At 42.6% G+C, this 26,580-nt stretch overlaps 1 protein-coding gene across 7 annotated transcripts in view; it reads right to left on the bottom strand.

Moving 5' to 3' along the window:
- Positions 1 to 899: 899 nt before the first annotated feature.
- Positions 900 to 26,580, bottom strand: part of CLCN5 (chloride voltage-gated channel 5) — a 155,172-nt gene continuing 129,491 nt past the window's right edge. For all 7 annotated transcript variants that reach the window (XM_038587444.1, XM_038587447.1, XM_038587445.1 and 4 more), the window contains 10 exons: positions 25,846 to 25,945; positions 22,057 to 22,244; positions 18,595 to 18,717; positions 17,526 to 17,732; positions 14,264 to 14,344; positions 13,293 to 13,835; positions 11,108 to 11,294; positions 9,457 to 9,855; positions 9,089 to 9,305; positions 900 to 7,879 (listed from right to left, as the gene is read on the bottom strand). In XM_038587444.1, the coding sequence (XP_038443372.1) occupies positions 7,789 to 7,879; positions 9,089 to 9,305; positions 9,457 to 9,855; positions 11,108 to 11,294; positions 13,293 to 13,835; positions 14,264 to 14,344; positions 17,526 to 17,732; positions 18,595 to 18,717; positions 22,057 to 22,244; positions 25,846 to 25,945 (2,136 nt within the window). In that variant the 3' untranslated portion in view covers positions 900 to 7,788. The remainder of the gene's footprint in view (positions 7,880 to 9,088; positions 9,306 to 9,456; positions 9,856 to 11,107; positions 11,295 to 13,292; positions 13,836 to 14,263; positions 14,345 to 17,525; positions 17,733 to 18,594; positions 18,718 to 22,056; positions 22,245 to 25,845; positions 25,946 to 26,580) is intronic.

The raw sequence follows: 26,580 nt of genomic DNA, 5'->3' as shown, positions 1-26,580 counted from the left end.
GAGAAATTCTTAAACAAAGAGTTGGAGGGAACCCTGGGTGGCGCAGTTTAGTGCCTGCCTTTGGCCCAGGGCGCAATCCTGGAGACCTGGGATCGAATCCCACGTCGGGCTCCCGGTGCATGGAGCCTGCTTCTCCCTCTACCTATGTCTCTGCCTCTCTCTCTCTCTCTGTGACTATCATAAAATAAATAAAAAATTAAAAAAATTTAAAAAAAAACCAAAGAGTTGGACACCTGGTAAATTGCCTTATTAGGGGTCTGGCTCATGGAAAGGGGAAGGAGGAATCAGATGCAAGAAAAATAGAGAAAGTAGGAAAGCCAGACTTTGAGGTTGTTTTCTGTGTTCCACAAAAGTGTTAAAAGGAAATGTTTGTATGTTCAACCACCTCCCCAAAAGACCCCCTCCTTGGTCACCTAAGAGGGTTTCTCACAGAAGACATTTTAATCCCAACACACCACAAAGAGGGTAGGACTAGCCTTACTTTTCACTGGAGGAACATTTGATCACCCATCATCCTCCTGGCAAGGAATGACTACAGGCAGGAGGCCTGTCAAAGCCCATCATCTTAATCACTAAAAGCTCAAAAAGGGAGGAAAAAATACAGCTCCCAGTTAATCCTCATGCCATCAGGAAAGGATCACCAATGTATGAGGCAGGATCATTTAAGTAGCCATAATGAATGAGGTATCTGGAATCCCTCAGAAGACGCAAGCTGCCCCTCATTTGTTTCCTTATTGTAAAAAGTGTTACTGAATCTGTACTTGTAAAAATAATTAAGTATCTAATAAATCATTTTAAGAAATGAGCCTGCTGGTAGGATTTTGCAGGTACCTTTTATACTATCCTCCCTCAACACCCCCGCAACCATGCCCCCCTTTAAAAACACACCAGACACCAGGTTGGATAAGGCTGTGCTTTATTACATGCATAATTACAAATCTGTGCTAAGTGAAAATGTATAAAGCAATGGCGACCCGGGTTTATGCCACACAGAGAAAGGGCTGGACGATCCCATTAACCCTTCTGCCAATGTCCAATGTCCATTCCATTGCCTTTAACATGATTGTTTCCATGTCTTACAATTTGCATAGCACTTACTTGTTAAAGTACTTTCCATTCATTGTCTCAGTTTATCCTCACAACAACCCTGTGAGGTAGGTAGGGCAATTAACGCTATCCCCATTTTGCAGATGGGAACATGGAGGCACAGAGCGGTTAAGATCTCAAGGCTAGTTAGTAGAAGCATAGGGAATAGAAACCAGGTCTCCTAACTCCCCAGCCCATGTCTTCCTTTTTAGACTATGTTACTATGCATGACCAGGGAGCAAAACGAAGTGAACAGTAAGCCATAGCTTTGGTACACACTGTGCCTATAAGTGGGGGCCAACATCTCTGCAAGCTAGAATAAAGCTAAGAAAGCATGACTTAAGGGTTGGCAACACTCCAATAAATAATTGCTCTGAACAGCTCAGCACCAAGCTTCCTTTAGAAACTCAGGCTATATCGGCTTTGGTTGATGCTAGTTTCGGTATATGCCCAGCTACTACTGCTATCTATATACACTGGCTTTGGCTGAACTCTTACCAGTGCTTAGGAACTAAAATGTTGAGTTGGGCAGGTTTTCTTTGGCTACTGTGGTTGGAGCCGGCCCTATGAATGAGCATACTACAGAGAACTCATATAGTGGCCTGTGGGCTAGAACCTGGCTTTTCTGATCCTCCTAGCCTCACTGGCTCATCTGACAGGTAAGAGTTTTCACAGGGCAAGAAGTGAATGGACAGAGGTAAGAGCAGGAGGCTGGCCCTGGTCAAATAAAGAATGACATCGATGTCATTATTAGGTGACAGGACCAGGGTGCCGTCTGTCAGGCCCTACTCCTCTCTGGCCTATACTTGGTTAGCAGCAGAGCTTCAAAAGACAGTTTAAAAGAACAAAATATTAAACATATCATTTTTAAAAATATAGAATGAAATTGATTTCTTAATCATTACATAATCCTAAAGGACCAAATATAATAATAAAAATGTAAATACTTATTAAAAAGCTGAGTACTGAAAAGGCAGGGCAAAGGGAGAGAAAGGAGGGAGAAAAGGGCTGAAGTCAAATGGACAGGGGGAAATGAGCACTCTTGAAGGACCATATATCTTGAGGTACATGCAATATGATGAGCTCGAACATTCCCACTCTGATAAAACAATCTCAGGCCACTTCCTTGTCTCCGTGTTGCCAGATGGCATTTCACTCACCAAATACCAGGCTGCCTCTGATTTTCAACAGATTTGGACTAGTAGATAATAATAAGGCTTAGCAATGAATACTTCATATGTCTGCCTTGAGATACTAAAAGCCCTCAACGCTCTCAATAAATACCACCAGCTCTGGCCCCTAATGGTGGAGCAGATCCCTGCTCAGCCCATCAGCTCAGAAATATCTTCCATTCTCTGTTCTCGGAATGATGCTGTTGTCCCTCCCTGCAAGGTCCACATTCAAAACAACATGCTTGTTAATAGCTGAGAGAAATCTGAATTTGGGGGTGGGGAAAGGAGTGACAGGAAAAAGAGAGGGGAGAAAGAGGAGAGGCCAAGACCATTTTTTTTAAAACCCTCATATTTTTATACCATCACATGCACTGTTTCTCTTTTAAAAGGCCAAACTTTAGGCAAGGCATTCCATTTAATTAGTGTACACAGAGGCTGAAGACCCTTTGGCAGGAACTGAGAGGTAGGAATTTATGACTGTGGGACTGGGCAGGGTGACCTGATAGGCCCCATCCAAGAAATGCAAACCCAGCACATCAGATTCTTTCTTTCTTGGGTGATTTGGAAAAAATCAGACTACACAGTGGAAAAATCAATTTTGCTCCCTACATCACCTCACAACTCCCCAGATCCAGATGTTCCAAAATGAGACTGTGGCCTGCCAACATCTGTGGAATCACGTGAAGTTGCTAACACCTATTATTCCAGGAACTTCTCTCCTGAGAGCAAATAACCGAAACTGAGGCAAAGCAAAACTGAGTGGCCACCACAGGTCCATTACATTAATTTCACTGTAAATTTACACAGCTCCCTGAGCTCTGATCTGAGAAACCCTTACCTTTTTTCTCTTTAATACACAATAAGTACATTCTAGGGAGGCTAAAATATAGATTTAAAAAATATTTTGCTTTCAAAATTCAAGACAATCTACCTAAAGCTTATCATTTAGGCAATGACAAGTAGTCACTGCCCTCCTTCCTTCTCTTCGTGGGTCAGCCCTCTGCAAAAAAGTAGACTGCCTCCAGCCAAATGCTGCTTTGAGCCTCTCCTCTGCTTGCAAAACCTGGTTTTTGAAAGGCTACGTGATGTTTTCTCTACCTGAGGCATATGATCAAACAGTTTATAAATGTTAGGATGTATGGCTTGGGGCATAGGATGGCCTTCCTCCCACCATCTTGTGAGAACTCACGTATTTTCTTACTAGGGGTTTTCCACTGCCCCGTCTTCCAGCTCTCTCCAGGAGGAATCCAGGCAAACCCAGAGGTGGTTTAAAAAAAAAAATCAAGGTTTGAGGACACTTAAGTTTAGACCACATATTTAGACATCTATCTTTTTTAAGGACTGAATATTATACTTCCCATTTACTTTCTAATTTTCTAGTTTTTCTCAGGGTTTTTAGGAGCTCAATACTCTGTGGACCACCCTGAAAAATGTTCTCCTGCTTTCTCTGAACTGATGGGTAGCAATGTGGGCAGTCATCAGTAAGCACTTTGGTAATATAAAACACACTAGCCATTTCAAATTCTCACTATTGTCTTCACTATCATTAAAAACTCAACTTCAAAAATTGCACTCCTTGTGATTAAAAAAACAAAAAGATACTGTGGGGTGACAAGCTCACCCCCCTATTCACACCCCACAAAACAAACCAAGATTGAGACCCAGCAGGGACAGGTGATTCAAATACTTAAAACATATCACATGCAATGATTACTTTGCATGATGGACTCTACTGCGTGACAAGTTTTTAGAAACATATTTGCTCCCCCCATACTTGAATAAGTTCATAAGATCAGGGTTAAGGGGCACCTGGGTGGCTCAGTCAGTTAAGGGTCCAACTCTTGATTTCAGCTCAGGTCATGATCTTGGGGAGATAAGGGGTTGTAAGATCAAGCCCTGCATCGAGCTCCATACTGGGTGTGGAGCCTGCTTAAGATTCTCTCTCTCCCTCTCCCTCCACCCCTCCCCACCTTTAAAAAAGAAAAGATCATGGTTAAGAATTACTTCACAGCCTTAGACCACACTAAATCCCCATTACTTATTTTTTCTTGTGTTCAAACAGAAATGGAGACTTGCTAGAGAAATTTATACTGTGCTGTGCTCTTCCCATAAGGGGTTCAGATTCAGCCTCTGATGCCAAAACAACTGAACTGCTTTGCTGTTCAACCAGCAAATTAATGGTTTGCTCTGCCAGCTGGCAAATCCAAAGTGTCATCAATGTCAGATTATCCACCAGAGGATATCAGTTCTGTGGATTATACCACTTCTACTGCACAGCTGGCTGGTGCCAGAAAGGAAGCCAGGGCCAGAAAAGAGGAGAGGTCTGAACAAACATCTAAATAGAAATGACCTTGAGAGTGGCCATTAGTTTGCATTTTTAATCCCCTGCTTCCTCCCTCCAGTGGTATAACCACACGTGAACTGCTTCGGCTTAATTCTTTACATTGAAGATCTGACTCTACAAAGTATAGCAGCTAGACTTCTACAAACCTATAGACTCCCACTGCTTTCATGGCTGGATGCCTACCAGATATTTTTCCTTGGAAAATCCTAACTCTCTTGAAGCACTTATTGGCCTTCTTTTGTAGATCTTTCCCTAGTGTTGGGCAATTTTCTTTTCTCAGTGCCCAAACAGACTAGTCTCAACTCAAATTAATTTTTTAAATCACATATTATCTAGTCTCTTGCCATTAAGGTATGTGGCCACCTGAGACTACTGACAGACCTCCCTGTATCAGCTCTGTTTGTTGGATAAGTCTGCCCAACTGCTGAATCTGCAATGGCAAAAAGAACATTTTCCATTGCCTTAAGACAAGAAACTCTTGAGTGTTAGATGCTGAGCTAGCAGTCTAGCAGAGAGCGCTAGCCACAATTAGCCAACCTTTGAGCCAAACCATAGGATTGGACATATAACGAATACCATACACTATAGCTACTTCTAGCATATGTGTTACAAGGATTCCTGAGAAGCTGAGGTTAATGAATGAGATTTATCAGGAGTGAGGTATCAAAAGGATATTATTCTCTGGAGGTCCAATCGGTGCTTAGCATCTAGAAAGTATACCTTGGCACAGTGTTATCTGATTTCTTGAATTAATTCTCTGAAGTAGCACCTTAACACTGGCTCATCTGTCTGAAATCAAAAACAGAGCCTAGAAGAAACAAAAAGGCAGACACAAACGTCTTCCATAGCACTGCTGTGCTATGAAAGGCGACCAAACCTTTGTCATCAAATACCAGAAATACTAACACTTCCTGTTTTGCAAACTTTTGCTGGAAGGCTAGTAAGATAGGTAGTGAACGAAAAATCTACAGATAAGAATGATTTCTGCACAATGCACAGGGGGTGGTCTGGCACACAGCCTCATCTCATATGAGGAAATCAGTGGCATAGAAGGGACAAAAGACATAAAGTGACTGAGTCATGACTCTAAGACAAGATAACCTAGAGAGTTCTTTCTCTTTCAGTAAAATGTTAGCATGATATACTTTAAAAAAAAAGGAACTCTGGTGACTGCCTTGATATTTGAAAGATTAAAATCAGTACAAGCCTTGGCCACCCAGTTCTGAGCAATAAAAGAATTTCGGATTTTGGAAAGATAAGAACTAGGGGTAAAAAAAATAAAAAAGAACCTAGATTCAGGGCTCAGCAACTTTTAGAAGGAGGAACCCTGAGGTGTTTGGGGAGGACAGGCAGAGGGTGGAGGAGGATATGCTGAGAGACTGCTGGTTCTAGGCTGGAAGGATGGTGCAAAAAAAGTGCAAGGAAACAGACTCCTACGTGGAACAGGAAAAGGCTGAACTCACTCACAGCCCTGGCAGTTAAATCTCACTGCTGTGGGGAGTCGACAAGAAAGGGAGGGAGGCCTGGGGACAGCAGCTGAACTACACAGCAAAGCAAATGGCTGTGCGTTACCTCTGGTCCACATGCCTTAAGGTTGCTGAGCCCTGGTTCACAACTTAACTCACCCTGGGAGTCAGTTCTTGAAAAAGGAATGGTTAGCCAGGCATGGCACTCAATCCCAAAGAGAGGTCTGGGGACTGAGGCGCAGGAGGGGGAAAGAATGGAGGGGAATAAGAAGGAGCAGCTGCACTTGGGGAAAACACAAGAAAAAGAAACCGGTGTGGGAATGACGGTGGTGGCTCTGTGATTCCACCAGGTGTCCCTCCAGTGTGAGGTTTTCTACTGCGGTAAAGGTGGTAGAAAATTGAGACAGGCACCTTTTCAATTGGATACAAGCACCTTTGGTGTCACCAGGCCTTGTCCACACCCCTGGGTCTTAGGATGGTTCTGCATTTCATTTAGAATTTTAATGAGCCCCAAGGGAGTTGCAGCTGCCCATCTTACCCTGATGCCTTGAATCAATTTGAAAGTACCCCAAGCCTAAATTCGTGTTCACAGGGACAACACTGGCCTGTCATATGTACTTAACACTGGGAGGAGGCATGAGTGCCCAGTTATTTTAGTACTGGTGGTCTATACAAAGGAATGCATGAGAGTGCAGATTCAGCTCAGGATCTTCCCTGGATTATCAGTATGCAGTCTCAACTTGGTTCCCTTTACTATTCTTACATATTCCAGAAGCCTAAAGCACCATCACTCATGGAGGTGGCATCTGGGTAAGAGAATTAGTTGGGACCTCACCCAAAAAATGTGAAACTCCTAGTCATCGACTTTGCTTAGAACTTTACTAATCATTAGTTTCAAGGAAGCTGGAGAAATCATTCCTCGCTACTAACAAATTCATGGCAAAGTCCTTGTCTATGAGCTAAACAAATACCATCTGGAAAATTACCCTTTATGCAGACAAGGAGAAGAGTTCCATAACTTATCTTTGTGCACTTCAAAAGAGTACCAGGAACAAGCAAGCTATAAAAGTCAACCTCTCTAAATTCGTTTAGAGAAGGTTAACCAAAGCAGCATTGTCTTATAATCAGATATTAAAATTAACATACACGTACACACACACACACACAAACTATAATGCTAAATATTGTAACAGGAACGAGATAATATTTGAACTGAATTTTTCACAGTCTGGAAAACACCATTACTATTTTCCTTCTGGCTTTCCTTTCTGTGGTTGGAAAAGCAAAGCCCCTTAGTTTACACTTCATCTTCCACCAATGACAGAGTCCAAAAAAGTGACTTTTTCATGAGTTTCCTGCAGGCTATAGGTCAGGACGGTTGGAATTTTTCTTGCATAGTTTTCAGTGATTGCATATTGGCTAATGATTATTATATTTTAAAAATTTATTAAAGAATTAAACCATAGCAATCTTGTTGACTTTCTCACGAAATCCTCCTAATGCAATATCACAGAAGCCTAACTGTATTTTCTCTTACTAAAGAGAAGATTAAATTCCAGAGATTATGTAGTGCAACTGGTTAACTTATAGGAAAGAGACAACACACTAATATAACTTCACCATCCAAACATGGGAAATGTGTTTTGGGTACCCAGTTAACAAAATACATCCATGGTCTGCAATGTCCTTCCAGTTTTATATCCAGCACAACCCTGTGATTCTAATTGAAGAGAATGGAGTCAGGATCTTGGTTTGCCATCTGTGCTATATGCTTTAACACATCCTTTTTGGTAATGATTCCAAGCAACCGCCTGAAAGGCAAAACAAGACAGCAAAACAAAAATAAATGTGCAGTTACCATTCTCAGAGGTGATGCTTTTTCTCCCCGATCCTTTGCAACCTTGTCTTCAAGAACTGTCCACACCCACAGGATGAGGAGATAACAGAACTAGGTTTCATGCACCAGGCAAATGGGGCAGTGCATGGGTCCCTAAACAGACTGCAAGCATTTTTACTTCAGGTCTCACATCCCGCTACTTCTTGTGCCTTAAATATTCCCTACATATCTGAATCTTCTCTTTGGCCACCTCGCTCAAACACTCCTCTTCCAGGACACCTTCCCTGATCTTGCAAGCCAGCAGAGACTGCGCCCTCCTGGCAACCAGGCATGATTCTGTGCATGTGTCCTGTTTGCTGTCGTATAATACGGACTCATGTGTTCTCAGATCCCCTATGACACTGCATATTACTTGAGGGGGCAGAAGGGCCTTATCTTTTTGTGTGTCTCCTTGGAGTCTAGTGGAATACTTTCTTGGACAAAATAGGGATTCAGTAAATGTTGAATGAATAAGCTAGGGAAAGCCCCCTTGCTGATTCAAATCCTGCAAGACATCTGTTACAACATTTAGAAATTTTAGAGAGTGAAACTCTTATACAATTGCTGGATTAACATACCATGTTTAGAAAAAAAGCCACCCTCCTCCTCAACCTCCCTTCTTTTCCAATAAAAATAGCAGGGCTTCCTTTACTGCATAAGAAAGATCCCAGAAAGAGCCTTGGCCTTGAGAATCTGACGACTTGTGTTTAAAGCCTACCTCTACTATATATTAACTGGGGGCCCTTGTGTAGATCTTCAAACCTACTGAAACTTGCTTTTTCTCACCCTCAAATAATAATAGCAAAGGTACTGTAAGGACCAAATACTATATATATATATATTACCTAATACCATCGTAACTGCAGTGCTGTCTATTCAAAAGGACACAGCCATTTCCTTTGTGGAGGAGGAACTGCATTATTTGTAACGTGCAGCCAGTAGTTCACATCTCTCAAACATACCTTCTCCCCCCCAAACTCCTTTTCCATTAATTACAACAAAAGAAACACATCCATCTTCATCTTGGAACTTCAAAAGGGCCTGTAAGTGCTACTAATGTTCAAATGAATTGGGTTCTTCTCTCTTTATCTCCCTCCCTTCTCTTTCCTCTCACAATTTCTTTCCTCCCCCAAGGAGCTCTCACCCATTGTGCGTAACCAGGCACTGGCGCAGTCCCAGCTTGCGGAAGATATCCACTACAATCTCCATGGGGGTGAGGTCAGTCACAGTGAAGGGGCTGAGATCCAGGATGTTCCGAAGCTTGAGAGTGGGTGGGGTGTATGGTGGCATCGGAGGAGAATGCTCGGTGAAATAAATGATGGAAGTACTCACAACCCCATCCTGTTTTTTTCGAGCATTTTCTATTTGAAAAGTAGGAGAAAAAAAGAAGTTGAAAATAGTTCTATTTTGATGTCCTCAAACTGGTCCCATCCTCCCTGTGCCTTCCCCCATTTCACACGTATTTATTTCTTTCCACAGTGGGTCCCATTAGCCTCTTTTTGAAATCCTTACCAATTGAAATAATGAGGTCTCTTCGGAGGACAAAACCCACAAGTCTTTGGGACTCCCGGGACACCACCACTGGGAAGCCGCTGTAAGTGGTTTCACTGATGACAGTCTCTACATCCTCCACGGTCATACTGTCCTGAGTAAGGACAGTCAATAAAGGGTCATTTCTCCGGGGCTTCATCACATCCATTGCCAGGGTCTTATGAGCAAACTCTTCCTTGGCTTCAAGAAAGGGGTAACCGTTAAGACGAATGTGGGCATCATAGATGCCCTCTCTCCCAAGGGCATCTGCCACCCACTTGCTCGTCATGGCTGCAGCCATCAGAGGCACAATGTATTCCAAGCCACCAGTTAGTTCAAACATTATGACAACAAGAGAAACAGTCATCCGAGTCACCCCGCCTGCGAAGAAACAGATACAGGTTACTGAAAACAGGGGAAGTTCAGATTCATTGCAGTTAAGGGCCTGTGAGAGGCCCGCATCTGGGGAAAGCTTACTTACCAGAACATTGCTAAGAGGAGGTCTCCCCTACTACTACACAAACCCTAGCAACTGTGTCAAAGCAAGTTTATGATGGACAGGAGTCACATTTCTCAAATTAACATCTACAAAAGCATAAGTGGCCTTCTAGAGTTTTCTCCTTTTGTTTCTTATTTGTGTGTTTCTTTCTCTAACCCCCTGCCCCCAATTATAAAAGTAATTGCAAAAGATATCCATAATTTGTGTAATGCTACTGGGACAAAAGTTCTCTGGAACATAGAGGCCATTGTTGAAAACTCAGAAAATGGTTTTTTAAAGTCTATAAAATAAAGTCATTATCCATAAGCTCACTGCCTAGAAATATGCAGAGTATAAATCCTGAGTGACTCTTTCAAGTTTTTCACTATGCAAAAATACATGTTTTTCTGTAAGTGAGCTCATAGTGTATGTTTAATCCCCACTGTGCTCCCCTCCCTCCACTTTATGCAAAATGTCAGGAACATTTTGCATATTATCACAAATTTAATTAACATTGCATTTAACAATGTTAAATATCAGCATCACATTCAATAGCTCCATAGTATAACATTACATGGTTATGCCAACTATAAGCCATTGAACCAGTCCCTTACTGTGCATATTTAGTTGATTCCAATTTCTTGCTATCATAAATAATACTGGGCTGAACATTCTTGGGCAGATATCCTCACCCAAGTTTCTGATCATTTCCTTAGTATGATGAAATTTGAGAGTAAAATTGCTCCCCAAAGGGAGGAATGTAGCTATATGATAAAGAATGCTTTCTTAAAGCACTTGAAAAATGGCAAACCCAACAGGAAATGGATGGTCATTTTTAAAAAATCTATAGTCAACTGCATTTAATATCACATTTCTTGGAATGCCTGGGTAGCTCAGTGGTTGAGTGTCTGCCTTCGGCTCAGGGCATGATCCCAGGATCTGGGATGAGTCCCACACGGGGCTCCTTTCGGGGAGCCTGCTTCTCCCTCTGCCCATGTCTCTGTCTCTGTGTCTCTCATGAATGAATGAATGAATGAATGAATAAATAAATAAATAAATAAATAAATAAATAAATAAATGATTTTTAAAAGTCACGCTTCTTTATGATGTCACCTGGGTGACAACTTTTTCAAAATCAATGCAGACATAACTCACCTAAGCAGGCTGCAGCCCCAACCATCGCATAAAGGCCAGGGGTGATGCAATCTGCTCCCTGACTACACCAGCTATTGAAGATGGCCCAGTCATGGTGGTAATAAGCCAGCTGCTCCATTCCTACTCCTAAAAGTCGACCTGCGATAGCACCAACAGCCATGCTGGGGATAAACAGGCCGGAAGGGATCTGCAAAGAGAAAGCAACAGATGGTTAGGGAGAAATGATGCACTTGCCTGGCATGTGTTAAGGGCTAGAGGACTGACCCTCTGTGAAGCAAAGAGGCCAATGACAATTCAACTATGCACTATGCTAGCAAGTTTGTAAAGATTTGTGTAATGCTACAGGGTCTAGAGGTTCTCTGGGACGTGCAGGCAAGTATGACTGCAAAGAAGCTTACCCTGATACGGGGTCCATCAGGCAAGAGCCTGAACTTTCCAGACCAACACAGAACTGGAGGCAGAAATTAAGCTTTTCCCAAAGAAAAAGGAAAATAGATGGAGTTTCTCGCATATGCAGACATTTCCCCCAATTCTGAATTCTTATCAATAACAATTATCCTCTATTGACTATCTACTGTGTTCTATGCTGGATACTCTACTGATGAGATTCCCCCAGTTCTTTACAAACACCCCACCAGGAGACAGGTGTTATTATTGCCAAATCACAAAGAACTCAAGGTTCAGGGAGGTTAAGTAACTCACCCACAGTCAAGATACAGTAAATACTGGTTTAAGTGAAATGCTCCTAACCACTCTCACTTATTGAATCTTAACACATTGCTCACATTAAAAGGATTCTGCATGATGTTACATTTTATTCTGTAATAGTATAAAGAAAGACTCATTACCTCATTTTCTTAATAAGGTAGTAACTATAGCTGTGTGACTATTCAAAACAAACAAACAAATCCCCCCCAACACCACCACCAAAACACCTCTCAGGTCTCTATTTCTTGACTCTAGGATATATACAGTGAATTCTCAATTTTCTCTGTTAAGGGAAGGAAATACTGACAAGGACAAAATAATGAAAACAGTAGACTTTTTAAATAGCTTGTGTTTGTGGCATACATTTGAATCTGGGCAGGTTTGATGGTCTGAATATTCACTTTCAATGAAAGAATGAAGCTCAACAAGCACTGTAAAACCTTCTGGGGTGTTGAGGAGGATGCGTATCAAGTCAGAGACTAGACCATTGCCTAAACTGAGCTGTTGCATCTCATTTTCTGGTTTGAATCTCCGTTTTCCTAGGGAAGAGAGGGAAATAACTCCGTAGTTGGGTGCTAAAGGAAAGACAATAACCTAGGGAGGAGAAAGAAAATACTTTAACGAATGTCCCTTTCTGGTTTCTTCTGAAACATGGAAATGATAACCGGCACTGAAAATAAAAGATGCTCGCCTGAGGTCTGCTTTTGACAGCTGGAATATTAACTTGGGATCACCTGTGAAGTTCCTGATAACGGCACTGACGAGAACTGTGAAGAATGCATTGAGCTATACAATGGGCTGAACCATATGACGTTGCTATTTTTGTCATCAAAAATGGTTGAATTTTGGCTCCTTTACTTGGTTCAACTTAACATTTTGCTTTATTGGCAATCTCTAAAGCCACCAAAAATGTGTTGGTTAAGAATTGTTTTAGGGGATCCCTGGGTGGCGCAGCGGTTTGGCGCCTGCCTTTGGCCCAGGGCGCGATCCTGGAGACCCAGGATTGAATCCCACGTCAGGCTCCCGGTGCATGGAGCCTGCTTCTCCCTCTGCCTATGTCTCTGCCTCTCTCTCTCTCTCTCTCTCTCTCTCTCTCTGTATGACTATCATAAATAAAATAAAATTTAAAAAAAAAAAAAGAATTGTTTTAGTACAAAATGCACGTGAATAAATACCTCACCATCCTTTCTGAGGGGCAAAATATACTTTCCACTAGAAAGGAGAAAACATTTCTACTTAAATCTCATCGCTGAGGTTTGCCTTTGGCCTAAAACTCGACTCGGACAATTTTAGATAGAGGTACAATTGGCTAGGAAGTTAGGACATGTGGCAGTAAAAAGGGCTTTGGAGGCTGGGGGATAATGTTACATGAAGTTGGAAGTGCTACATGAGCTTTGGAGGTTGCCATGGTATCTTGGCTTTGCCCCCAAACCCACAGCCACACATATACCCACTGATATCAAAAGAATCTCCTCACCTTCATACCAAAGGTGAATATAGTGATGACAATTTTCAGGATGAGCGTCAAGGCCAGCTGCCACATGGCACTGTAGACTCCCACACCAGCCGGTCTGTCAGGCAGTTCACCTCCCTTGCTTGTGTTGAAACGGTTCTCATAATCACAGAGCTTGGAGGAGTCCAGAAGGCCACAGTCATTAAACAGCTCAGAAATGAGCTCACTTGTGCTCATTCGGGTGTATTCATTGGGGAAAGCCAGGATGGCAGTGATGGCTGTCACAACGAGTACCTCTATGACAGGATACTTGCCCAATTGAGTCGTCTTACGCTTCCGACACCATGCGATGTTGGTGCGGATAAACAAAGCTCCCCACAGACCACCAAATATGCCGAGTAGAATGAACGGCACCAGCTCAAAGAGATGCCATGGGGTGTGAAACTCCACATAAAACAGAACCAGGCGGCTGTTGCCAAATGGATTGATGGAACGCAGAGTAAATGCTGCCACCAAGGCAGCAAAGAACGACCGCCACAATGTTTTGAGGGGAAAATAGTAGCTGACCTAGAAGAAAGAAGGTGAGACAACAAATTTAAATCAGCGTGCAGAGGGGAGGGGCACCTGGGTGGCTCAGTGCATTAATCATCTGCCTTCGGCTCAGGCTGTTATCCCCGGGTCCTGGGATCCAGCCCCACATCAGGCTCCCTGCTGAGCAGGGACTCTGCTTCTCTTTCTACCCCTTCCCCCTCTGCTCATGCTCACTCGTGCTCTTACTCTCTAATAAATCAGTATGCAGAAACAGTTTTGGGTGAAAAGTCGGTGGTGCAGGAATGAGAGCTAAGGACAAAAAAAACTGCCCAGGAATATTTGGTCAGATGGTAAAACACAGAGTTGGGTGGGGCACTCCCAGACCACAATGTCCAATAGACACTGGCCAGGATTCCTGACCCAGAAGCAATGCGCATGCTCCACATACAGACAGAAGTACTTACCTCTTCTAAGCTGAATAACACTCCACCAATAGGTGCCCCGAAGGCTACAGATACACCAGCTGCTGCTGCAGCCGACAAGACCTACAATCCAAAACTCCAAATTAGTGTTGGAATAACGACACCTTTCCACACTTGATCTAATTTTTAAAATGAATATTCGTGTTTACTGAACATTTTTTTAAAAACCTCACATGCTCCATATCCCAGTTATCAAAAATGAAGTTCAATTCATATTTACTTATTTTGAGAGCAAACACCTCAGGCTACATTTTGAATGCATGGTTCAAACGCTTGAACAGGTAGGGGGTCTTTCCCCTGGAATTAATCCAGGCATATACTTTATTCCGAATTACGCCCCCCCATCCCCCATACTCTCAATTCACTAAATGAATTTGAGTCTATAAACCTATTAACCACCTAAATGAGTTATTTTTGGTGATATATTTACATAGCACTTTCCTTATTAAGAAATGCTTTCTAGGGATCCCTGGGTGGCGCAGCGGTTTGGCGCCTGCCTTTGGCCCAGGGCGCGATCCTGGAGACCCGGGATCGAATCCCACATCGGGCTCCCGGTGCATGGAGCCTGCTTCTCCCTCTGCCTGTGTCTCTGCCTCTCTCTCTCTCTCTCACTGTGTGCCTATCATAAATAAATAAAAGTTTAAAAAAAAAAAAAAGAAATGCTTTCTAGGGCACCTGGGTGGCTCAGACAGTTAAGCATCTGCCTTCATCTCAGATCTTGATCCCAGAGTCCTGGGATGGAGCCCCACTTTGGGGCTCCCCCCTCTCCCTCTGTCTCTACCCTGCTCACGCTCTTTCTCTCTCTCTCTCGAATGGATAAATAAAATCTTTATTAAAAAAAAGAAATCCTTTTTAAATGAGATTTGAGAGAAGGTTGTAATGATACAAAACTATAGTAACAATTGGCTCACAGCTATTCAAGAGCTGCAAATACTCATACAATAAGTGGTTAGGGTTTTCTGTACTATGTGCCCCAAGGAAAGAGAAATAGAGAGCAAACCTAGAAGCAACTAGAGGCAAGGCCATAGATTTTGAAGGGAAGAGAAGACCTAAATGTGTTTTGGTGTGGCAAGGAAAAGGGGTAGGTGGAAGGGGAAGGGGAAGAAGGTGTCAGAGGGAAATAAACAGGGACACGGAGGTAGAGTAAGAGAGCAAGTGATACTTGCTCTACCTTAGTATGTAGGCATGTGCATGTGTGTGTAAAATGTGTGTGACCAACACACCAGAATTAATAAAGTCCTTTCATTGGATTCTGGTTGCTGTGGAGGGGTAAGTGATTCATGGTAGTAAGGAAATATTTTTAAAAGAAAGTCTAATAATAATTAAGAGTTTCTGAAGAATAAAATGCTTCTTAGCAAAATAAATAGGCAGGTTTCCCTAAGAGTGCAGGATGGCCTGGGAAAATGAAGGGGAGGAAGGAGTGAGGCCTCTGGTGCTAGCCTGGGAGGATTTGGAAACTTGTGCCTCTATACTGGCTTTCATCTGAGAAGATGAGGAGACTCAACGAGAGGATCTCAGTGACTGTTTAGGATGCATTATGAGGATAAAGAAAGAACTGTGATGGCTAGTGTGTTTCAATTTTTTGCAGACAGAGTAGAGTCTGTCTATCCCCTTCCTTCTCAAATCTCTATTTTACTCTCAACCATCTGCCCACTTTGACAAGGCCCCAGGACCCAAAAGGCTTGCTGCCAATGGTGAGAACGGCAGGAAAAAATAACTACAGAGTCTAAATAAACAATAGGAAGTGAACTCAAGATGCAAATATTCACAAGTCTAGTTAGAGAAATACATGACATCTATACAGAGAAACAGCCCAAACTTCCCTCTCATATTATAAGGAACTGTTTGAACAAAAATGCCAATTTTATGGAATGAAAGTAACCATCAATCTATAGTTTTGAAGTCACCCCTACCCACGCAGACTGGCCACAGTCAACACTTTACTCTTGCCAGCTAAAATGGTCTTTTCACGTCTTTAGCTTCTGTTATACATTATTCCCATCTAACAACTTCACCAGCTTAATACTGCCTTTATGCCCCTCTACAAACAATGGACTCAGATTTCTCTCTCCCTTTCCTGCTAGCCTTCTTCCCCAGCCAAGAACTCTCTCCCTTGAACTATCAAAATCTATTCCATATTTGAAATTTCAACATTTTTGAGTTTCCTTCTGGGCCTTATTGGTTTGTTTTGTTTTGTTTTTCAAATAAATTGCTAAGTTCCAATTTGGTGAAAATCCTTTCTAATGAAATGACCTTGGTCTTGACCCGTTTCATATGTGATTTCTGTGTAATTCAAGGAAAACCAAGCAAGAACCATTATTTTCTGAAATCCTTATTATAGCAGGATAAAAGTAATCAATGACTTGGTATATTTCTAAAAACTATTCTTCCTCCTCAAAATGATATACATTAAGATCTGCATGAACATGAGAACAGCTACAGAGATGCTGTGGTGGGCCTACTTTGGCAAGGTTGAGGCAGAGGTAGAGTGAGACATCCTAGACTCAGAGAAACCCATTCAGTGTGGCATTAGGTAGAAACAAAAGATGGAAAACCTGGTATATGAAACACATGCTGAGCTTATATTCATTCACAGGAATAAACGACTTCTTTTTAAAATCTTCTCTTATTTTTGTAACTTATTCTGTAATCAAACAGCACAACTTGTATAGAGTTATATGTAATACAAGTCATTGCAGTTAAAGTCCTTACTTCTTCTTCACTACCACTTACTTCACTTTCCCACTCAACCACAGGTGGCCATTTTCAACAGTTTAGAGTAAAACCACTTTCCAGATGTTTTCTTTCTAAGTGCACATATATGTACTTTAAAAAAAGCATTAATTAAATTGTTCTATACCCCACAGTATTCCAAAATTGGTTTTTGAAACTTAATGATGTTTTGTAGCCATCAATATACATAAGGCTATCTTTTTTTCTTTAATGACCGCATATTTTATAGTATGGACAGAATATCATTTATTCAATCAGCCCCCTGTTTATGGACATGGCAATTGTTTCATTTTACCACAATCCTGACAAATACCACACCCACTAGCCCCACACATATCCCTTTGTTCACACAAAAACTTGGATGTCTATGGGATAAATTCCTAGAAGTAGAACTGCTGAGTCAAAGGGGATTTGTACTGACTCTAGCATAGAGTCCCCAAATCCTCATCCCTAAGGTTGTACCACTCAGGCTCTCGCCAAAAGAGAGACTATTCAGGCCATGTGTTGTTACCTCTCTGCGCTTGGCTTCGTTCTTCCTGTATTTGTTGAAGCAGTGGCACAGAATGTTCCCACAGCAGCAAGCCACGTGCACTAGGGGGCCCTCTTTGCCCAGGCTCAAGCCAGATGACACTGCCAGCACCAGTGTGATGGTTTTAATAATCAGGGTCCACTTACCCAAATAGCCCCTAATAATAAAACCGCTCAAGATCGTTTTTATCTGCAGGTCAAACACAGAGAGATTGAATACAGACTAAGCAAGTAGACAAGGCTGGGAGGCAGTAGTCTGGACCTCATTATAGAAACCGCACCTCTTGAACAAGTGACATATAAATGTTTGACCTACATGACCCCAAATTGGGAGGGAGCCCAGGAGCCCAAGAAACCAAGAACTGTTTAAGCTCTCAAGTTCCTTTTTTTGGGGGGGGGAGGCATGTGCTAGCTGGGCAAGGGAATATTGCAAGCATGGGAGTGGGTGTATATGGAGAAGGGGAGGCAGAGTAGGAGGGTGTTTTCCTTACTTACATCCTTACAGGCTAGTATAGCCTTGATTCTCTGCCAAAGACATTTGTAACTAAGACTTGGTCAGGAAACAGAGGGGCAAGGTCATCTGGGTAATCTCAAATCTCAGCAGTTTCAGCCACTGTCAAGCAATCTAAACCCAAAGTAGTGAGAAGCAGGATTTCAACCACCCTCCTGCTAGCCCACAACATATTATAGGAAATGTAGCAAAAACAGTTTTCTTTGTCCTGCTCGAATGAAGCTGACAATTACCACTAAGTTTTGAGGCCAGAATATTGGGTTCTACCCTTGATCATCTTGGGCAGGGGGCAGGGGTTGGTCTTCCAGGGGCCTGGTTGGCCAGGATACCCCCAGGGGGCTAGGAATTAACCCCCATTAGTGTCCAGGTGACCCAGGCTGGGAGAAGACTTGAGGGAAGACCTAGGGAGACTCCAGATTGCCTCAGTGCCTGATCCTGTTACACATGCAGATCGTGGTACCTGCTAGAACACAAATTAAAGGCTTCGGTCCAGGAAGGGTTAGTTATTATTAATGGTTTATAAAGCCGTTTAGAGACTCACCTCAGGAATTCCAGAGCCACAGGCATAAGGTGCAAACACTTTGACAAGAGACACAGCGAGGAAGGCAAATAGGAGAGCCCAGAGGACGTACATGAAGTAATTGACTATGTAGGCAAAGGCTCCCTGGAACAGAGGGAAAAGAAAGAAGCTTGTTTTAGTCCAGGGCAGCCTCGGTGAGGCATGCAGTACTTCTGAGGAAGAGGTTCTTGGGAGGTGAGGCCAGAAAGAAAAAAGACCAGGATCAAATCGCTCAAAAGGGTCCTCCCAGGATGGTCAGCAGAGGCAACTCCTGAGACACTTAGTCAGCCCACCTGGTACTGCAAATGAGAGGCTTGGCTATACCCAAAAGAAACTGCCACCAGCTTCTAAGGATGGATGAGAACAAAAAACAAACAAGGTTGTGAGCAAGTTCAGATTCCATATGAGAGCTTGGATAGGCTTTGTGGTCAAGAGAGCTGATTTTATGTCAATTTTATGAAGAGTCTTCTTGAAAGCTCTTTTATTGGGATGGCTGGACCTTGGCTACACATTTGAAGTGAAGACCAGCTGGCTACCTGCCTTGGTGTCAAATTCTCAGGGGAGGTTATAGTGTTGAAATTTCCTGAGTGTTTTTCCTAAAACACACATTGAGGTTCTATAAAGAAGCACCACATCTTCTGAGAGCATTCTGCTATCAGACTCAGCAACAAGTATATGTGAGTTGAAAGTTTCAGGCTGTGACCACACAACAAAACCAGTGAGATACAAGCTATCCCAAACAATAAAACAAGAACAGCTATTCATAAAATGGAGAGAATATATTTTGGGGACTATCCACCGAGGATAATGAAGTCTGCCAGAAAATAAATCCAATTTTGACCACTAATAAGGAGTCACCAACATAAAGGGCATGCAAATAATTACATCTTACTAGGAAAAAAAAGCTATTTTGAACAACAGGAGATTATGCTTACTGATAAAAATAGGAGAAGTTGAAATTCACTCAAATTACATGAAACACAAAACTCACTGCACTTCTGACTTCTTAAAACATAAAACGTTATTCAAATAATTCACTGACCTAGACAAGGAGAGCCAAACTGCTCAGGGTTTTGTTTTGTTTTTTTTTTTCCTGAGTTACAGCTTTGACACAAGTTTTCCATTATTTTCGTCCCTCAGAGGAATAGATAATTGCTCTCTCTTGGCCTTTTGAATGTAGTTAGGGAGGAAGAAGACTCCAGAGGCGGGGAGAGGGAGTGTTAGGGCAAGTAGCTAAAACTGCCTAGAGGCAGAAACCTGGGGCCCAAGTGCTAGGCAGCAGAACTCTTAGATTCTAAAAGCCTGACTCTGTAAGGATTTCATTCATAAGAAATGACAGCCAGAGAAATCTGTCACTTGAGACCATCTCAAGCTCCAGTTTGAAAGCTGCACTTGGAATACTAAACCACGTATACACATGGCTCTAAGGGGGTAGCATGGGGGGACCTCAGGGTAATGGAACAATAGTTTTGTATCTTGCCTGTGGTGGTGATTACACAAATCTACACATGTGACAAAATTGCAGAGAACTGCACACACACACACACACACACACACACACATCTATGCATGCAAAACTGGTAAAATAAAATCTGTGGGTCATATCCTGGTTTTGCTACTACACGGTAGTCATAGAAGATGTTACCATTGAGGGGAGGCACGGTGAAGGGTATAGGGGACCCCCCCTTGTTTTGCAACTTCTTGTGAATCTATAATTCCTTCAAAAATAAAAGAGTAAAAAAAAAAAAAGAGGCACGGGAATCTCTCTTTCTCTCTCTCTCTCACACACACACACTCACCCTAAATTCCAGGGCTTCTCAAACTTTTCTACCTAAGTACTCCTAATCTAGGAGAGAGGGTATGGGGTAGAATACTCAGGAGCAGAGCTGAAAAAGAGATTATCTTAACAAACATGGGAATTTTGCATTCCTTTGTAATTAAATGTAATTTTAGAAAAATATTCTGCAAAAAAAAAAAAAACCCACCTGATTTTCTGAGAAGGCACATAGCATTTATCTTGTGGTTTCACCCACCCACCAGCCCACCGACCTTAAGCCAGTTTGAGAAGAACAGATCTAAACCCTCTCACATTTGTGGTATGTATCCAACTCCTTTATTGAGCTCTCTCCCTAAGCCAGTGTGTACAATCATTTATGTACATAAACACTCTTATTTCTGACTTATTTTCCTATCCTTCTTTTCCCTTGATTGTATGTGTGCGCATGTACACATGCACGTATATACACACCATTTCAATTGTGGACCAAAGTAGCAATAAAAACGCATTTTAAAAGTACAAATATAGGGACACCTGGGTGGTTCAACGATTGAGCATCTGCCTTCGGCTCAGGGCATGATCCCAGAGTCCTGGGATCAAGTCCCGCATTGGGTTCCCTGCAGGGAGCCTGCTTCTCCCTCTGCCTGTGTCTCTGCCTCTCTCTCTGTGTCTCTCATGAATAAATAAATAAAACCTTTAAAAATGTTTTAAAAATAAGTTAAAGTATAAATAGGGCAGCCCAGGTGGCTCAGCGATTTAGCGCCGCCTTCAGCCCAGGGTGTGATCCTGGAGACCTGGGATGGAGTCCCATGTCAGGCTCCCTGCATGGAGCCTGCTTCTCCCTCTGCCTGTGTCTATGCCTCTCTGTGTGTCTCATGAAAAAATAAATAAAATCTTAAAAAATTAAAGTATAAATATGTATCCTACCCTTGTCTCAGTCACTTCGCCAACAGAGTAAATGAGCTGAGATGGTACCTGTTTTGCTTGGTGGAAGCCAGAATGCGATTGAGAGCTATTTTGTTCTGTCTTGTGTGTTTTTGGTTTTGGTAGGAGAGATCTAACAAACAAACAGCCCACATGGTAATAGAAAGGGAAGGAACTGAAAAACAAAGTTACTTTTACATTGAAAAATATCTGCTAGGAGACAAGGACAAATGAAAATATTGATTTCATCTCCAAAGAAGGCTATGGGCAATATTATTCCTATGTTTCCGGTATTTTGATATGGAATGGATCCTGATTTTTTTTTAATGTTCTAATGCAATGTGCAGGGGAAAATTACTTTTGGAGTCAATACAACAGACACAATTTTAACCCACTCTTTGTTAGAAATTAGAGTGTACCTGTTGGCTGGCTCTGCCATCTTTACTGAAATTATTAGAGAAAGCCAGATTCAGAGACACCATATACTAACCACTAAGAAATACCAGGACTGTTTAAGACAAGCAAAAATGTTAGGTCACTGTGTAAGTATCAAACGATTCCACATGGCAGAAGCAATGGAAATGGGGCTGCACTTTAACCACAGAGAAAGGCAGCTGGCACTGGTTCCCCTTTCCATGAAAAGGAAAATCAGCGCATTCTACAATTGCTGTGAGTGCGGTATAAGAAATTAAGTGAATGTAGGAATAAAAATCAGTGGTTCCAAAATCTTCACAACATGTTACCTCATCCGTGCTGATGATAAGCTGGGACCAGCTATTCCACTCAGGACATTTGTCTCTGTCTTCGAAGGTGACGTGCTCAGAGTTCCAGCAACAGTGCTCATGGTTAAACCAGAATCCCTCTGTGCATATGCCTTCTTTCAAATCTGTCATCCAATGAGCAGAAATGTCTATCAAGCCAGCTAAGGAACCTGATTTGAGGTGAGGGAAGGGAAGGCCAAAGTTGTCAGAGGAAATGAGCGAAAAGGCATCAAAACAACAGACAAGTATAAACGTTCAGGTTCCCTTGCAATCTCCTTCTGATGGTCTGTCTGCTTGATTTCCATCTACCACCCCTAAGAGATTTTGTTTGTCATTAAATGCCTAGTCAAGGGGGGTAAGAAACACAAAACACTGTCTGCATTGAATACCATGTCTGGAGAATTTCTATATGGCTGGGGGAGGGGAGTTGGGGGAGGGCTAAGGGGTCTGGTGGGAGCCAGGGGCAAGTGGATTTGCCTTTTAGCTGATTTGTGCAGCAAAGACTCTGCTTTAACTTACAGTTGATGGCTACTGATCCATGAAGACAGTCAAGTTTATGAAAAATCATTTTATTCTCACTATTTACATACGATTGGGAAAATGTGAACTGCCAGCATTGAAGAATATTATACAATCTTTGTTTGAGATGGCTGGCTGGGGAAAGGGGGCTGATGAATGCAATGGAGAGGAGAGCTCGGCCTTGTTAGCAATTTTGCTCCATGGAGAGTGAACCTGAGTAGTGGCAGGAAGGCATTCTAGGCTAAGAGAAATTAAGCTGGCAAAGCACAAACTGTGATGCCCAGGGAAGCTTAGATGAAGCTATAAACAATGTCGAAGCCTCCCGAGCCTGGAACATGAACATTCTGAAGTTTTCTTCATGAAAAAGGAGCAACCAGTATTATACGCAGAACAGCCATCAAAGAATACTATGAGGGATCCCTGGGTGGCGCAGCGGTTTGGCGCCTGCCTTTGGCCCAGGGCGCGATCCTGGAGACCCGGGATCGAATCCCACATCAGGCTCCCTGCATGGAGCCCGCTTCTCTCTCTGCCTGTGTCTCTGCCTCTCTCTCTCTCTCTCTCTCTGTGACTATCATGAATAAATAAATAAAATCTTTAAAAAAAAAAAAGAATACTATGAGAAAATGAATAGTGAATGGGGGATTATGTGCTATGGTTAATAGACTGGTTGGGTTAAGATAGTTACAGTATTTTAGATTCTGGCCTTCTCATCATTTCTGTCGTCCAGATGAAGAAACTCTGGCATACAGAAATGAAACCGGCCTAGAATCATGCTTTAGGGAAATAGCAAAGACATCATAAAATTCACAGCCCCTGAATTCCCAGACTGTTCCTGCATTCGGACACACTGCTTCTATTGTTGCTCTGCAATGCTTAAAAACAAAATGCCCTGTGTGTGCGAGGGAAAGAAAAATATTCACTGGTCACCTAGTGACAAGAAATACATTAAAAAGTTGAGGATATTACACCTACATTCCAACAGGCCGGAGGCCATGTCATGTGTCTGTTTGGGTAGGTGCTAAAAGTGTTAACAGAGGTTATTTACATACTTGAATAACCTAGTCAAATCTAACACCTTGTTTTGACACCTCCTCTTGGCCACGCCCACCTTCCCTGCCTTCTACTTCTTATTGCACTTAGTGCACAGATTCAGAAAATTAACACGTGTTACAGAGTTTGGCTTGTCCTCTGGTTGCTTCGAGTGCCTGTGTCTTATTCAACCTAACGGCAGTACCCTCCATCCTGTCTTCCCTTTTCCTGCTATTTCTCCTTATTTTCCCAATTGGACCCTTCTTCCCTGGTTACCAATTTTATCAGCTTTCCCCTACCCTACAGAACAAAATGCTTTCCCCTGTCCTCGTTACCATCTCAAGCCTTTGTCCCTTCTTGCCTTCCAGTAACCACCAAATACCTCCAAAACTACACCGGTTGCTTCCCCTTGAAATCTGACTCCTAATATTTATGAGATCAGTTTCTAAGGTCACTGGTATCCTCCTAACTGCTAAACTACATAACCTTTCTCGGCTCTCTTCCTTACCTTCAGCTTCTCAGCAATACTTAGCATTACAGACCACTTGGTCTGTCATCAGCCAGCTCTAAACTGGCCCAACCATGGTATCTCTCCTGTGAGAGCCAGAGGGATAGCATTAACACCCTAGACCACAGGTTGGCAAACTACGAACCAGGGGTCCAATGTGCCTCTGTGCCTGTAAATAAAGTTTTGCTTGGTCTCAGCCATGCTCATTTCTTGACCTATTGTCAATGGCTGCTTTTGCACTACAGAGACCATTTGTGCCACAAATCCTAAAATATTCACTACCTGGCCCTTTACCCAGAAAATATTACTGACTCCTTCCCTAGATAATCTTTGAAAACTCAGCTATGCCTGGGCCTTTCTTCATTTGCAGCAATCATCTTGTTTCCCAGCTCATAAATTTTCTCTAGGTAACAGCAGCGGTGTTGTTAACAATTGTGGGCACCACGCTGAGTACTGTACTGTCTGTGCTAGATCTCATCTACTTACTATTCTGTCCTCATAGCACATGTGGATGACAGCTACTTTTACTAGCCCCATTTTACAGATCAGTAAACTAGAGCTCCCAGGGATTAAGAAACTTGCCCAAAGTCACAAAACTAGTTAAGTGGCAGGGCTGGGATTCCAGTCCCAGTAGCTACAAAGTAGTGCCCATGCTAAAGGCCATTTTATCCCATCTGCCTCCAGGTTTCCTACCTATCTTCTGTTTCAGCTCAATAGTCCATATCTTTCTAGGCCCATCTTTTAATATCATAAGGATACAACCCTTAGCATTTCTGCCAGGTATTCTTGGCTTTTCTGCTTCCCCTGTGGGAGGGGAAGCCTGCTTGGGAGCCTGCTTTAAAGTTGTATGGGCATTGCAAGTATACTGTTCCTAGTCAGACTGTTTATTATTTGGAGTGGCTTAGGAGGTTGATGGAGAAAATAGGAAAAGGTGGTACCCTCCCACTCCTCTGCCAGCACAAAAGAATGAGACTGTAAGTTTCCTGAGGGTATGGGCCACATCTTCTATGCTGTTCTTCATTACCAAATGAGAGAGAAGATGTTTAAGAAATAGCTACAAAAAACTCTTGGGAAGTTCTCTTTTTATATCTCCTCTTATAAACCCCATGTAGTACGTGTTTTCAAAAAAAAAAAAAAAAAAACCAAACCCTGATTATCTCGGGGTACCTAGGTGGCTCAGTCAGTTAAGCATCTACCTTCAGCTAGGTCATGATCCCAGGTTCTAGGTCCTGGGATCAAGGGGGCTCCCTGCTCATCGGGGAAGTCTGCTTCTCCCTCTGCCCCTCCCCTGCTCCTGAGCTCATACTCACTCTCTCTGTCTCTGTCTCGGTCTCTCTCTCTCTCTCTCTCTCTCAAATAAACAAAATCTTTAATGACAACAACAAAAAACCCTGATCTTCTCTAACAGAAGGGCTCTTCCTCATGACAATCACTGGCAGGCAATGCTAACAGCACCTTAAAATGGCTACAATATTTTATAGCATACAAATGCATTTAGATACATTTCCTCCTTTAATCTCATTTATTTAAGGAAGGGGATGCTATATTAGAATCCCTTTACAGATGGGAACCTAAGCTTCCTCAAGGTCCACCAGCCATTTATTTCATGCAGGAAAACAGTAAAGCTCAGCATTTTACTCAGTTCATGGCCTGGGGGAGGGGCACAGCACAATTGCAGGAGATTTGTTTAGGAAACAAACATAGCTTTACTTTACCTGATAAGAGCCCGATGAGGAGCATCAACAACCAGCCAGAAAAAGCATCACTCACGCTGTGAATTAAGGCCCACGTGGACTCTTTGCTTTTATTGGTAATCTAGGGAGAAATGAGGAAACACTGGGTACACTCTATACACACCTTTGCTTTTTCACTTGAAGATGCACAATAAAGAAACACAAAGGCAACTCTCTTCAGGAGGCAGAGAGACCAATTTAGAGTCACTTCTCAAATCATCTTGGGCTGAGCCAACCTCATCAAGAACTTGGGAGGTTTAGTGAGCTCCAATTTTATCCACAGTGTCGCCATGGCCACAGGTACCTTAGTTAGGGATTCCCCAACCAGCTGTGCTTATTTTGTGTTACCTCAATTTGTTTTGCTCTTTGCAGTGGTCTCTTTCTGCCCTAGACATCTGATACCTTAAGGATGGTCTCTTGACTCCCAGCAAATAGTCTGACTGTTCTCCCAATCACCAAACATGGGCATGTTTGAGTGGTGAAAGTACAATGTGAGGTTTCCTATCCAGGGTGGTGCTTCAGGTCAGGCAAGTTCCAAGACTTGCTCCCCACATTTGATCACAGATACTATGTGGTATCAGGAATGCATCTCCTTTATTTTCGAAAATCTTCTGGGAATATCTGAGGCTAATTGAAAGGGGTGGAAAGTCTCATTCACCTGACCTCTTTGGTGCCCACATTTCAAAACCAAGCATTCTGACAGTTCTGTCATTGGCA

The sequence above is a fragment of the Canis lupus genome, chromosome X (genome assembly GCF_011100685.1).
Source record: "Canis lupus familiaris isolate Mischka breed German Shepherd chromosome X, alternate assembly UU_Cfam_GSD_1.0, whole genome shotgun sequence".
In the NCBI taxonomy this organism is placed as follows: domain Eukaryota; kingdom Metazoa; phylum Chordata; class Mammalia; order Carnivora; family Canidae; genus Canis; species Canis lupus.
This window is presented reverse-complemented; position numbering and strand designations above follow the sequence as displayed.